The 13985-nt window shown below is 43.3% G+C and overlaps 1 protein-coding gene across 1 annotated transcript in view; it reads left to right on the forward strand.

The window, feature by feature from the left end:
• Window positions 1-6386, forward strand: part of RMND5A (required for meiotic nuclear division 5 homolog A) — a 30978-nt gene extending 24592 nt beyond the window's left edge. Inside the window, exons 7-9 of the mRNA XM_079949741.1 lie at window positions 2588-2690; window positions 3643-3797; window positions 5594-6386. Of these exons, the coding sequence (XP_079805867.1) occupies window positions 2588-2690; window positions 3643-3797; window positions 5594-5657 (322 nt within the window). The 3' untranslated portion in view covers window positions 5658-6386. The remainder of the gene's footprint in view (window positions 1-2587; window positions 2691-3642; window positions 3798-5593) is intronic.
• The last annotated feature ends 7599 nt before the right edge of the window (window positions 6387-13985 follow it).

The following is a 13985-nucleotide window of genomic DNA, read 5'->3' on the forward strand; positions in this document are numbered from 1 at the left end:
AATTGATGCTTTTGACTTATGGTGCTGGAGGAGACTCTTGAGAGTCCCGTGGACTGCAAGAAGATCAAACCTATCCATTCTGAAGCAAATCAGCCCTGAGTGTTCAGTGGAAGGACAGATCCTGAAGCTGAGGCTCCAATACTTTGTCCACCTCATGAGAAGAGAAGACTCCCTGGAAAAGACCCTGATGTTGGGAAAGATGGAGGGCACAAGGAGAAGGGGATGACAGAGGACGATATGGTTGGACAGTGTTCTTGAAGCTACCAGCATGAGTTTGACCAAACTACGGGAGGCAGGGGAAGACAGGAGTGCCTGGCGTGCTCTGGTCCAGGGGGTCACGAAGAGTCGGACACGACTAAATGACTAAACAACAACATAGGTCAGGGGTGGCCAACTTCCAAGAGACTGCGATCTACTCACAGAATTAAAAACTGGCAGTGATCTACCTCCGTTTTATTGGGGGTCAGGTCAAAGTTATTGAGCTTTTAAATTATTTTGGGGTCAAAGAGAAACAGCAACTACTCACCGAAGGTTGGGAGGAAAAACAGCCTCGGTTAGTAAACTCCGTCTTCCGTTCTCCAATAACCAAAACCTCACAGGGATCGACCAGTATATTGCGATCGCCCCGTTGAACATCCCTGCTATAGTTAAAGCCACTTTGAGAGTTTAGAAGGGGAAATGCTACATAATTGTTAATAGAAAGAGTTGTGGGAGTAAGCCCAGTTTAACTCTGCTTCTGAGCAGACATGCCTGGGATTACTCTATAAAGCTCTCTTGGGCTCAGAGAAGCACCTTTGTGGTTCTTTAGTTCCTGAGTATAGTTAAGCTGCCCTGATAGCTTGACTGAATGGGAAGGCCATAAAATACAGTGGTACCTTGGGTAAAGAACTTGATTTGTTCTTGAGGTCTGTTCTTAACCTGAAACTGTTTTTAACCTGAAGCACAACTTTAGCTAATGGGGCCTCCCGCTGCCACCACGCCGCTGGAGCACAATTTCTGTTCTCATCCTGAAGCAAAGGTCTTAACCCAAGGTACTATTTCTGGGTTAGCAGAGTCTGTAACCTGAAGCGTCTGTAACCTCAAGCGTATGTAACCCGAGGTACCACTGTACACGAATAAACCAAGTGACGCAATACTGAAAGGTTATCTGTAGAGTCTTCACTTTTTTTCTGAACAAAAGTTACATTTTACTAAACAAGTACTGTATAGAGAGATCAGTACAGTATACCCCAAAATAAGAACCAGCACCACCGGGGGGAGTTGTTGCATTTCGCATGGAAAAAAATCAGCACTTTTAGAAGTTCATTTTCTCAGTTCAGGAGGAAAACGGCAGCAAGATACGTGGGCCGGTGATGCCTTTTAATGTTAAGCATGTCAAATTAACAGAAATAGTATTGGGGTCCATTGCTCCCCATCATGCTCAGAGTTAATCGCTGGGCTAAACGAAAACAAGTTGTAACGTGTTTTTCCAGTGGTTTCTAACCAATGCTATTCTCTGTCTTTCGTATACTTCTGGACTATTTCAAAGGCCAGTTTATGGCTTGAGAGGGCTGCCGGCAATCCATATAGGTCTGCCTTCACCAGAGGGACGCAGGTGGCGCTGTGGGTTAGAGCCTCAGCGCCTAGGGCTTGCCGATCGAAAGGTCGGCGGTTCGAATCCCTGCGGCGGGGTGCGCTCCCGCTGCTCGGTCCCAGCGCCTGCCAACCTAGCAGTTCGAAAGCACCTCCGGGTGCAAGTAGATAAATAGGGACCGCTTACCAGCGGGAAGGTAAACGGCGTTTCCGTGTGCGGCTCTGGCTCGCCAGAGCAGCAATGTCACGCTGGCCACGTGACCCGGAAGTGTCTCCAGACAGCGCTGGCCCCTGGCCTCTTAAGTGAGATGGGCGCACAACCCCAGAGTCTGTCAAGACTGGCCCGTACGGGCAGGGGTACCTTTACCTTTACCTTTACCTTCACCAGTACTCTTTGCCTAGAAGTGCGAGTTTTTGTGATGCCCAAATAGTCAGCTTACGCAAAGGGAGCTGAAAACCATTGTCACAGAAGTGAATTCCATGACGTTTTCTGACCCCATCCTTGGCCATCTGCATATACAGTACCATGCGCTCTCTCTGAGGTTATTGGCACTAAAAAGTTGCCCATGTTTCTACATACATGAACTATTGTACATACATAGTTCATGTGTCTAGATTCAGGTAGGTAGCCGTGTTGGTCTGACGCAGTCGAAATAAATTTAAAAAATTAAAAAATTGTCCAGTAGCACCTTAGAGACCAGCGAATTTTGTTCTGGGTATAAGCTTTCATGTGCATGCATGAAATTTGTGTGCATGTGTATCTGAAGAAGTGTGGATGCACACAAAAGCTTATACCAATAACAAACTTAGTTGGTCTCTAAGGTGCTACTGGACATTTTTTTAAAAAAAAATATATATTTATGTGTGTAAATAAGGCACATGTGCTAGGCCTTGACACTTTATTTTTCAAAACATGAGCCTATTCCCACCCCCACCCCATTACTGTTGAAACAGAAATGTGAAAGTATTCTTCTTTAAGGCAATGTTTGACATTAAAATATTGTTCTGTCCCCAGCTTTTCAGCAGGTTGTGTTGCGTTGCCAGCTCTAATTAATATAAAAGCTGTGATTGAACAGAGACAGTGCACTGGGGTTTGGAATCAGAAAGATGAACTACCGGTGAGTAGCTTTGTGTATCCAGAGTATCATCCAATTATTGCAACAACTTTGTTCACCGACAAAAGCAAGCGACGCATTTCTTTCATTATGCAGTGCGGTGATGTTAATTTACTTGTAATGAATGTTTTGAGCTCCTGGGAGTAACTTGCTGATTAATAAATAATAATAATAAAATATTCCTGTGATAAGAAGTTTTTCTAAGTTGTTTCTAACCGTGTGATGGAGTCCTTGTAATTTATTTATTTATATCATGAAATTTATATACTGCTTGATTGTTAAAAAAACACACCCCAAAAAAGCCCCCAGCCCTCAAAAGTGGAACTCTCTGCTACTGCCATGCATCTATGACAGTGATGGCCAAACTTGGCCCTCTAGCTGTTTTGGGACTACAGTTCCCATCATCCCTGACCACTGGTCCTGTTAGCGAGGGATGGTGGGAGTTGTAGTCCCAAAACAGCTGGAGGGCCAAGTTTGGCCATCACGGACTATGATGAAGAACTCTTTTTATACTACTGCGAGACTTCCCTCCAATACTTTATTGGGATTTTAATTGTGGCAGGGCAACATAGAACAGCTATGGATATTTCCCAGTGAAGATGCTCATAGGTATTGAGTGTAAGCCATTGATATAAATGAAATTAGAAAAGCTGGTGTGGATTTTAATCTGTTTTAGTATTTTAACTTTTTGTAAATAATAATAGTAATAATAATAATAGTAATAATAATAGTAATAATAATAATAATAATAATAATAATAATAATAATAATTTATTATTTATACCCCGCCCATTTGGTTGAGTTTCCCCAGCCACTCTTTTAAAGTATTGTATTTTTTCCTTGATTTTCCTTGTTTTTATCCACTTTTGAGGTTTCTTTCTTTCTTTTTGCGGTCACGCAGTGTATAAATGTTATTGAATAAACTAGGCGGTGACAATGTTTTGCTTTCGTACAGATTGAAGTGGACCTTGGTAAAAAGTGTTGGTATCATTCAATATTTGCCTGCCCCATCCTTCGTCAGCAAACGACAGACAATAACCCACCCATGAAGTTGGTTTGCGGTCATATTATATCGAGAGATGCTCTAAATAAAATGTTTAACGGCAGCAAGTAAGTACTGTTCTTACTTATTTGAGACTGAATATGCAGTTTGGGAGATGAAGTACGGAATCTGGTTTTCAACTTCACAATATATAACCAGCTAAACATTGCAATACAGCAGTACCTCAGGTTACATACGCTTCAGGTTACATATGCTTCAGGTTACAGACTCCGCTAACCCAGAAATAGTACCTCAGGTTAAGAACTTTGCTTCAGGATGAGAACAGAAATCGTGCTCTGGCGGCGCAGCGGCAGCAGGAGGCCCCATTAGCTAAAATGGTGCTTCAGGTTAAGAACAGTTTCAGGGTAAGAACGGACCTCTGGAATGAATTACAGTGGTACCTCGGTTACGTACTTAATTCGTTCCGGAGGTCCGTTCTTAACCTGAAGCACCACTTTAGCTAATGGGGCCTCCCGGTGCCGCCGTGCCGCCAGAGCACGATTTTTGTTCTCATCCTGAAGCAAAGTTCTTAACCCGAGGTACTGTTTCTGGGTTAGCGGAGTCTGTAACCTGAAGCATATGTAACCCAAGGTACCACTGTAAGTACTTAACCCAAGGTACCACTGTATACCGACATATCATCATGTCTGAAATCGGAATGGAACTATGTAGAGGGGAACATGGAATATGATAAAAGTTAAATTTCCTACTGAACTTTCATATTTATAATTGCAAGATGGTTGGAAGCAAGTTTTACCTCTGGCATCTTTATAAGGTTACGTTGCCTGGTTTTTGTAGACCATGAAGGAGACCTTAGATATTGGATAGCTTGAGGAAGATGGCGACCCACATCTGTGCGACAGCTGTGAGCAAAGCAAATTCCACGCTAGGGACAAATACCACAACAGGGATATTCAAACCTGACATGCAACTGTGCTTGGGATGCTTTCTACATTTCTGGATGCCTCAACCTCAAAAAGGATATTCTAGAGCTAGGAGGTTCAGAAAAGGGCAACCAAAGTTATCAAAGGGCAACACCCCAACAAGGAAAGGTTACAACATTTGGAGGTTTTTTAAGTTCAGAATAAAGCGGGGCATTATAGAAATGTGTAAGACTATGCAGGGAAATTGACTCCCACAAGAAGTAACAATGTCCACCTGCTTGGACCCTCGTACCTACGGGACCGCCTCTCCCGGTATGCCCCACGGAGGACCTTAAGGTCCATAAATAGCAACACCCTAGAGGTCCTGGGCCCTAAGGAAGTTAGATTAGCCTCAACCAGAGCCAGGGCCTTTTCAACACTGGCTCCAGCCTGGTGGAAAGCTCTGCCTCATGAGACCAGGGCCCTGCAGGATCTGATCTCTTTCCGCAGGGCCTGTAAGACAGAGTTGTTCCGCCTGGCCTTTGGCTTGGAGTCAATTTGATTCCCTCCCCCTCTTTCTTTTTTTCCTTTCTCCTGCCATGATGAGGCTGCATTTTAATGTTTTAATGTTGTATTTTAATCTCATTTTTAAAGTTGTATTTCAATCAACTTGCTTTTTTTATTGGTTGTTAGCCGCCCTGAGCCCGGCCTTAGCTGGGGAGGGTGGGGTATAAATAAAATTTATTATTATTAAAGAGAGGAATAGACAAATCCATGACGATCATGTTCTGTCTCCATTGTCAGTCACAGAATACCTCCGAACACCAGGTGCTGGGAGTTACTGAATGTTGCATTTAGGGGTTTTTTGTGAATTTCCCGCGGGCAACCGGTTGGCTATTGTGACGACAGGATACTGAAGCTGGTGGGCCTTTAGCCTGAACCAGCAGGACTTTTCTCTGCTCTTACATTCTGCAACAAATTAACGTTTTCTTTGTTTTCAGATTAAAATGTCCCTATTGTCCCATGGAACAGAGTCCTGGAGATGCCAAACAGATATTCTTCTGAGGACATAATTCGCTATGTAGTTTTATCTGTGTGTTTTGGAAGACGGAAGCAGACAAAGGCTCCATTTTATGCTGTACAGGCCGAAGAGGACTCCTGTGTTTTGTATAAGCCTCATGCTCCAGAAATTTTTGCCACATTTAGTGCAGACATACAGATTGGGAAAAAATCTGCAGAAGTAATATCTGTTATAGGGCTTCTACTCTTAACCTTGGTCTGCATATCTGATCAAGATACGACACCAGCAGTTGTCATTCAATGCAGGTTTTTGTACTTAATTGTTTGGTGACTTCTCTTTTTAAAAGCAGACACCAACCACAAGCATCATATAGGCCTAATATTTGCCCTGCTTTTATCACCCTGTTAGATGAACGTCGCCATAAGGAATGTGTGGGGAAAGTTTTTATTTCCTTAGTGTGTAAATAATTCAAAGAGAACTTTGGAAAAAGGTTTGATAAATTGAATAGTGGTTATAGACATACCTGTATTTCTGTTCTTACTGGTTTATCCCAACCCAAAGCTGTGATATTTTTTTGTTGAGCGTTTTTTTCCCTTTCAGCTTTTAAACAGAACTCCAAATGAATGTGCTTATATATATATATATATAAACTACATGAATATATAACAGAGTTCAAAACCATTTCTGATTTAGAAATCACTTCTGATTTCCTGACTGAGAGCTCTTTGTGTAGCTGCGAGTATTCAATAAATGTAACTCTGGACTGGAAAGAAGTCTTTGTCAATGGATACTTGCTCTCCAGCTTTTTTTAGTCTTATAACCTAAGCTTTGTACTTAACGTCCGTGTCATGTTGCTGTACAGTTTACTAGACATGATAAGCTACATTATTTATAAAGTTATCAGAACCAAATAAACTGTTGACAATGTTCATAGTTGAGACGGGGGGGGAAAGAACATCTTCCAGTAATCATAGATAACCCTGTGGCCTGTTGTTCACAGGATTGGGCCTCCATCCTTTTAGTAACTAATATGTCTTCTGCAGTAAAGAGCATTGTGCTTGTGACTGTGCCCTGACAGCTAATATTACTTTTCTTCTTAAATTCGTTGCGACAAAGGGTAAATCTAGGCGAGACACTTGACTTAGTTTGACTTTCATCCCTAGAGAATCCTGAGAATTGTAGTCTGGGAGGGGAGCCATCAGGAGGAATGTCTAATGTTTGGAATATTGTTGCCGGCTTACATTGCTTTGGATTCTCCTGGGAAAGCTACACTAGATTAACCAATACACATTTCTACAGATACAGATTATATCCGAAGTGAATATGCACTTCTAAGCTGGATGCACACTGTGACAAATTTCACGTGTGCATTTGTTACATTGTCCTGCAAAAGGACAAAGGAGCTCCCTGACAGTAGATGAAATAATAGATTTATTTGCTGTGTGGCTTAAAAGCAGTCAAGGCCCACCCATTAGTCAAGGCGAGCCCTTTGCCTCGGGTCCTAGATTGGGAGAGGCAGGGGAACAGTGCTCTGCAACCCATCCATCACTGCTTCCACCCACCTTCAGAGCTGTCTGGCAGGCTGACCACGGCTGCCACTACTACCATTGGCAAGCCAGCTACCATCTCTGGCCCTGTGGCTGATGCCTAGGGCATCCAGGAGAGCTCTGCCACTTTGCCAATATTTAACAGTGGGGCTATTTGGGTTGCCTATGCATTGATGCGAGGGTCCTGAAAGCGAGTGCTTTGTGGGTGAGGTAACCCCAGAGAACACCTGCTTCAAGTGTCAGAATTATTACGGTAAAATTTCAGGCAGAATCGCCGCTGCAAAAGCAGTAGCGTTTACAGGTGATCTCCAGGGCTCACTCCAAGGAAGGGTCTTCTGTTCCTCAGAAGAAGGCATAGGCAAGGTGACCCCAAAGGGAATTAGGAGTCCCCATATCAAATACTAAGTAGTAGGTGGAGGCAGAGGAGGCCGGTATATGAAGAGGTGGTGGTGCTATATCATCTGCTTTGCTTAGGCGGCACAATGCTTTGTGCTCGGTCCGTTTCAAAGCACCAACAAAGCACCAAACTTTGGTTGGCTACTAAGATACGAGAAATGCACTAGCGCAATGCACTACACAGAAGAATGTTGAAAAAGATTTTTTATGTGCTTTTGGCTTTGGGCCCTAGTGAAGGGCCAATACCATTGCAGATACATTAAGGCATGCTCATTTTACTCACGCAGAAAAACCAGAGGAAGGAAAAGATGCCACTGTGTTACCTTTTAATAAGCGGCTTCTATCCATATTGCACTTCTAAGGGAAACTGATGAAAATAACGATAGCGGTAATATTTTCTGTGCAGGTTTATAGTCTCAGTGAAATTGCTTTTAACATGGAAGGGAATTGCGTATTTGTGAACCTCAGCATACTAAACGCATATGTGTACTCAAAGCGATGTAAGACAACTTTGAAAACGGCAGCGTACGGTCTATCCAAGTTGAATTGTGTAATGCAAGAATATTTGCGGACCTACGCACATGTGTATGGTCCATCAATTTCAGTGGAATTTGGGTGTACCTAAGTTGTGCTTACAGCCATCAATGTCTGCTTCATCCTTTCCTCCCCAAAGCCCATGTTGGTAGCTTGCCATATACCTAAGACTATAACGACTGACGTCTTCATACCAAAATGTAATGACTGACATGATTTTAGTGGACCCCAGGTGATGGTGAGGTTTGCTCTCCCTCAAATCAGCAAAGAGCATGGGTTGTGTGAGATGCTATTGTTCTATGTGATTGCAATAGCTCTTTGCCATTTCTTAAGGTGGTCCATTTTGCCCAGTATTGGGATCGATTGGAATAGAAAAAATAGTTTTGGCAGAACGCTCATTTTTATGACCGAGATTCTTCCTGTAAAGGATAGTTTAAGTCTGGCCCAACTATCCAAATTTCTTTTCATCTCCTCCCAGGTTCTTACATAATTATCATGAAATAGGTTAATATTTTTTGAAGTTAACCAGACGGCCAAGTATTTTGCTTTTGGGCAGATTTTCAAACCAAACATTTCCCCCCAGTTCTTCTTTTTCTTGGTTTGATACATTCTTAACCAGTGGTTTTGTTTTTATTTTATTTTATTTGAATTCAGCTACTTCAGTGTGATTGCTTTCATACGTTTCTAATAATTCATGGAAACTCATGAATGAGATGTTTTGGGTTTCCTGCACAGCGTACACAAATAACCCCTCGTCTACTTGCTCTGTTGTATCCAGTGAGGAGGAGGAGGACATGAGCCTTTTTCTCCTTTCAAGGGTAGCAAATGGCTTCACTTTCGGCGTTTTTGAAAATGAGACTATACAATCGCATCCTGTTAACTGTAGAAGAAGCAGAAGTGGCCTTTCACAACCACAACCCTTGCTGGTTTGTGAGAGCTGTAATTTCAGGGCACCATAGTGCAGTTCCTACACCTTTAGTTTTGCCAGCCCAGCCCAGCCCACCCCCCAAATATTCCCAAGAATAGTAGACTTTACACATAAAGGTTTTATTTTGCAAACATTTCCTCCTTAACTTTGAGGGAGAGCAAAGCCTGAGGGCGTTCATTAGAACTGACAGCATATAGAGCAACATGGAGCTGGTAGACTCAAGAAAGCCATCGTGAAAATGATGCAAATGGACATGTTAAATGTGTGCAACATGTTCCAGCGAATTGTTGCGTGCTTTTCTAGACACTGTATCACAGATAAAATTCTTTTCTGTGTTCAGCATGGATAACTGAGACTCTCTTACGGCAGCTCCCTGCTTATCGTGGGAAAGATGTAAAGCATACCCAAATGAATGCATGGGGGTGAGAAATGGGTAGAGCCTTCTAGGCTTAACTATATTTACAGATGATGTATATTGTTACACTGTTACTGGTAATGAGTAAAAAAAAAAAAGTTTGCTAAATTGGGTTTGTTTGATTTCATTGCTTGCACCATATTTTGTATGAAACAAACGCATTTCCAACCTTGCAGTGTATTTCCCCAACTGCTTTAAGGCCTTTTATGCAACCATGGTGGAGTCTACACACATATAAAAAATGTTATGAAATTGCTTTTTTAAAAAAAGCGTTCCTAAAAATACATTGAATTTTCCATAAGGCTCACCATCGCCATCTAGTGTCACATTGTATATTGCACTTAAAACACTTAAAACATTTTATTTGCAGCTGTATAGCTGAGCATAGCTGTCAAATGTTCCTTATTTGGCGGGACAGTCCCTTATCCCAGCACCATGTCCCGCTGCTGTCCCTTATTAATGATGTCCCTTAAATAAGCTACTGAAGGTAATGGGGCCCTTTCTATGTCCAGCTGTCCTTTGTCAACAACAAATTGTTGCTTTTTTGTGTTGAATATATGCTATATGGTAATTTATGGACCTAATAGGTATCTAAAGCCATTTGCACGCAACCGAATATGTATTTTATCAAAGTACCGTATTTTTCTCTCCATAACACTCACTTTTTTCCTCCTAGAAAGTAAGGGGAAATGTCTGTGCGTGTTATGGAGCGAATGCCTATGGATGGCGGGGGGATCTGCTGCAGTCGTGAGCAGAGGATCCATGGTTCCCCTTCCTTCCCTCCTCCGTGGCTCGCTTTGAAACAGCAAAGCGGGAGAAGAGCCGCTGAGTGGGGAGGAGAGAGGGACAGAGAGCCTGCTTGCTTTAAAGGAGCAAAGCGGGAGAGGAGAGGAGCTGCTTACACGAGTGTAAGCGGCTCCTGTCTGGTTGGCCCCTTTAAAGCAAGCAGGCTCTCTGTCCCTCTCTCCTCCCCACTCAGCTTGCTAAATAGCAGCAAAGTTTTTCAGTGAGCCGGGGAGGAGGGAGAGAAGCAGAGCCTGCTTGCTTTAAAGGAGCAAAGCGGGAGAGGAGAGGAGCCTTCTCCTCTTATACCCCTCTTCTGCATTATTAGCATCATCCTTCTCCACCCACCCTACGCGTACTTCTTGTCCCTTGAGTGCTTTTCCTTCTCTCCCCACTTAAAACGTGGTTACAAAGCACGGATCCACATGGATCCTCAGGATTTTTGAACTGGGTCACCCCAAATTCACCATCAGATCACATAGCATGTCCATGGTTACAGCTTGCACCAAAAAAATCACGCACCCACTGTTGCCTGGGGCCGCAGTGGTGCAAAAATGTGGTTACAAAGCATGGATCCACATGGATCCTCAGGATTTTTGCATTGGGCTACCCCAAACTCACCATCAGATCACATGTCTGTGGCCACAGCATGAACCACAAAAATCATACATCCACTGTTTCGTTTAGAATATTTTTTTTCTTGTTTTCCTCCTCTAAAAACTATGTGTGTGTTATGGTCGGGTGCGTGTTATAGAGCGAAAAATATGGTAATTGTTGATCCCTTATTTTGGCTGCTGATCCCTTATTTTCAAGGCTGCTGGTCCCTTATTTTCAAATCTGTAAGTTGACAGCTATGTAGCTGAGTCTCCTGTGTGGTTGGGGGAATGGTCCCTAAAATCATGTCCCGTTGCCTAATTTATGTGTTAGGATTGCATGCCACATACAATGACCTTAGTTTTAGCCATAACTAAGACTGAGATCCAGCACCGAGGGCCTTCTGGCGGTTCCCTCATTGCGAGAAGCGAGGTTACAGGGAACCAGGCAGAGGGCCTTCTTGGTAGTGGCGCCCGCCCTGTGGAACTCCCTCCCATCAGATGTCAAGGAAATAAGCCGCTATCCTATTTTTAAAAGACATCTGAAGGCAGCCCTGTTTAGGGAGGTTTTTAATATTTAATGCTGTATTGTTTTTAACACTCGATTGGGAGCCGCCCAGAGTGGCTGGGGAAACTTAGCCAGATGGGCAGGGTATAAATAATAAATTATTATTATTATTATTATTATTATTATTATTATTATTATTATTATTACCTGAAGATGAAACTAGCATTGCTGGTGGGGGAGGGGAGGCGCAAAGGACGGTTGAGGCAATCTGTTTTTTTTTTTTTTATGAATATTTATTGAGATTTTTTAGATACAAAATGCAGAAATAGTAAACAATATAGCATGTATCATAACACATTTTTCAGAACTTCTTTGGACTCCCTCACGTCTCCCACTCCCACTTACATCATTGTAAATTTTTCCCCAGCAATTTATCATCTTATGCAATCTGATTTTGATAAGGCCTGCTGAAATCATGACAGTTCCTGACTGGAAAGCTTAAAGCCTGCCACTGCTACACGGGAGACGGATTAAAGAAAAGGAGCTGCTAGGAGCTAGGTGGAGTCCTAGATCTAAAAAAAAAAGTATAGACTTCGCACACTGGCCAGCATCCGTTTTGACATGAAATATTCGTTTCGGGCTTCTCAGAAGTACAGTATTTTTTGCTCTCTAAGACTCACTTTTTCCCAAATAAAAAGCAAGGGGAAATGTGTGTGCATCTTATGGAGCGAATGCAGGCTGCGCAGCTATCCCAGAAGCCAGAACAGCAAGAGGGATTGCTGCTTTCGCTGTGCAGCGATCCCTCTTGTTCTGGCTTCTGAGATTCAGAATATTTTTTTTCTTGTTTGCCTACTCCAAAAACTAGGTGCGTCTTGTGGTCTGGTGCGTCTTATAGAGCGAAAAGTACGGTATGTAAAGGCAAGAAACGGGCAGGGGAGGGGGAGTGCTGGCCTGCAATGGTGCTTAACTGAGTTGCCGGAACTGCTCTCTGGCTGTGGACCCCCCCCCCCGCGGATAGACCTAAAGAGAGCCTGCATTCTCAGACCAGTGACTCACCTAGTCCAGCCCCCTGCTCCCACAGCGACCAACTCTATGTCCATGAGACGCCCACAAGCGGAATAAACACCACTTATTCTTTCTTCCCTCTGCCCAAAGTTTTGCTTGTTTTTAGTTATGGTTGTGGTTCTGAAGCAGTTACATTAAGTAGAGGCCACTTGATTTTATGATGAAAAGAAATTCTCAGGCTTTATTTTTAATGTTGTAGAACAAAGGGATGCGGGAAACGTTGCACACCTTAACCATAGCGATGTTCCTGCGGTTTGCTTATAGATGGCAAAGCACAAAAGAGGAGGACAGGAAATGTCACGTGGTTTCGCTTGTACTGCACAGACTCCGGCTGTCCCTATTTGCCAGGTATAGTTCCTATTTTCTGGTGCCCAGCGGTGCTAACACATGTAAATTTAATAGGCCGTATAGTAACAAACGCTGGGACGCAGGTGGCGCTGTGGGTTAAACCACAGAGCCTAGGGCTTGCCGATCAGAAGGTTGGCGGTTTGAATCCCCGCGACAGGGTGAGCTCCCGTTGCTCAGTCCCTGTTCCTGCCAACCTAGCAGTTCGAAAGCACGTCAAAGTGCAAGTAGATAAATAGGTACCGCTCCGGCGGGAAGGTAAACGGTGTTTCCGTGCGCTGCTCTGGTTCGCCAGAAGCGGCTTAGTCATGCTGGCCACATGACCCGGAAGCTCTATGCTGGCTCCCCAGGCCAGTAAAGCAAGATGAGCGCCACAACCCCAGAGCCGGCCACGACTGGACCTAATGGCCAGGGGTCTCTTTACCTTTATAGTAACAAACACAAAGTTTTTTACTAGAACTACTTCTCAAAAATTACATACCACTTGAGAAGTGTCTAATTTTTGAGAAGTAGTTCTAGAAAATAACTTTGTGTTTGTTACTATATGGACTATTACGTTTACGTGCGTTTTCAATTGGATTTGCGAAATATAGGCATTTTGGTGGTTTACAGCAGTGCTAACACACTGTCTGGACTTAGTCTTTGGGAGTGATGTTTGGGGAGAGGGGGATTTCAACATTTTCTTAGTATACACAGGCATGCGTCCGAGTTCTTTGGGTTTCAACCCTCCCTCCCAAGTTGCTAGGCATCAAAAGATCTAAGGGGACAGCTGCAAAAAGTCTAGTATGAAAATGTACATAAATGCACCTGCACAGATCCTAAGCAGCAGTCCGTTGCTCCATTTTCCTTCCCTTAAATGCTGCCTATTCAGGCAGTAAATTTGGCTGAACATCTTTGCAGCTTTTCTATAACGAGGACAGCCAAAGTTTGTGAGATGAAGATCTATTTAAGAACTCCACCTTAAACTGTTGCAGCGTCCTAGTGCAAGATAGGTCAAGGCAAAGTAAATTAACCCAACATACCGTATTTTTTGCTCTATAAGACTCACTTTTTTCCTCCTAAAAGGTAAGGGGAAATGTGTATGCGTCTTATGGAGCGAATGCAGGCTGCACAGGTATCACAGAAGCCAGAACAGCAAGAGGGATTGCTGCTTTCACTGTGCAGTGATCCCTCTTGCTTTTCTGGCTTCTGAGATTCAGAATATTTTTTTTCTTGTTTGCCTACTCCAAAAACTAGATGCGTCTTGTGGTCTAGAGCA

Source organism: Podarcis cretensis (assembly GCF_951804945.1).
Source record: "Podarcis cretensis genome assembly, chromosome: 13".
NCBI lineage: Eukaryota > Metazoa > Chordata > Lepidosauria > Squamata > Lacertidae > Podarcis > Podarcis cretensis.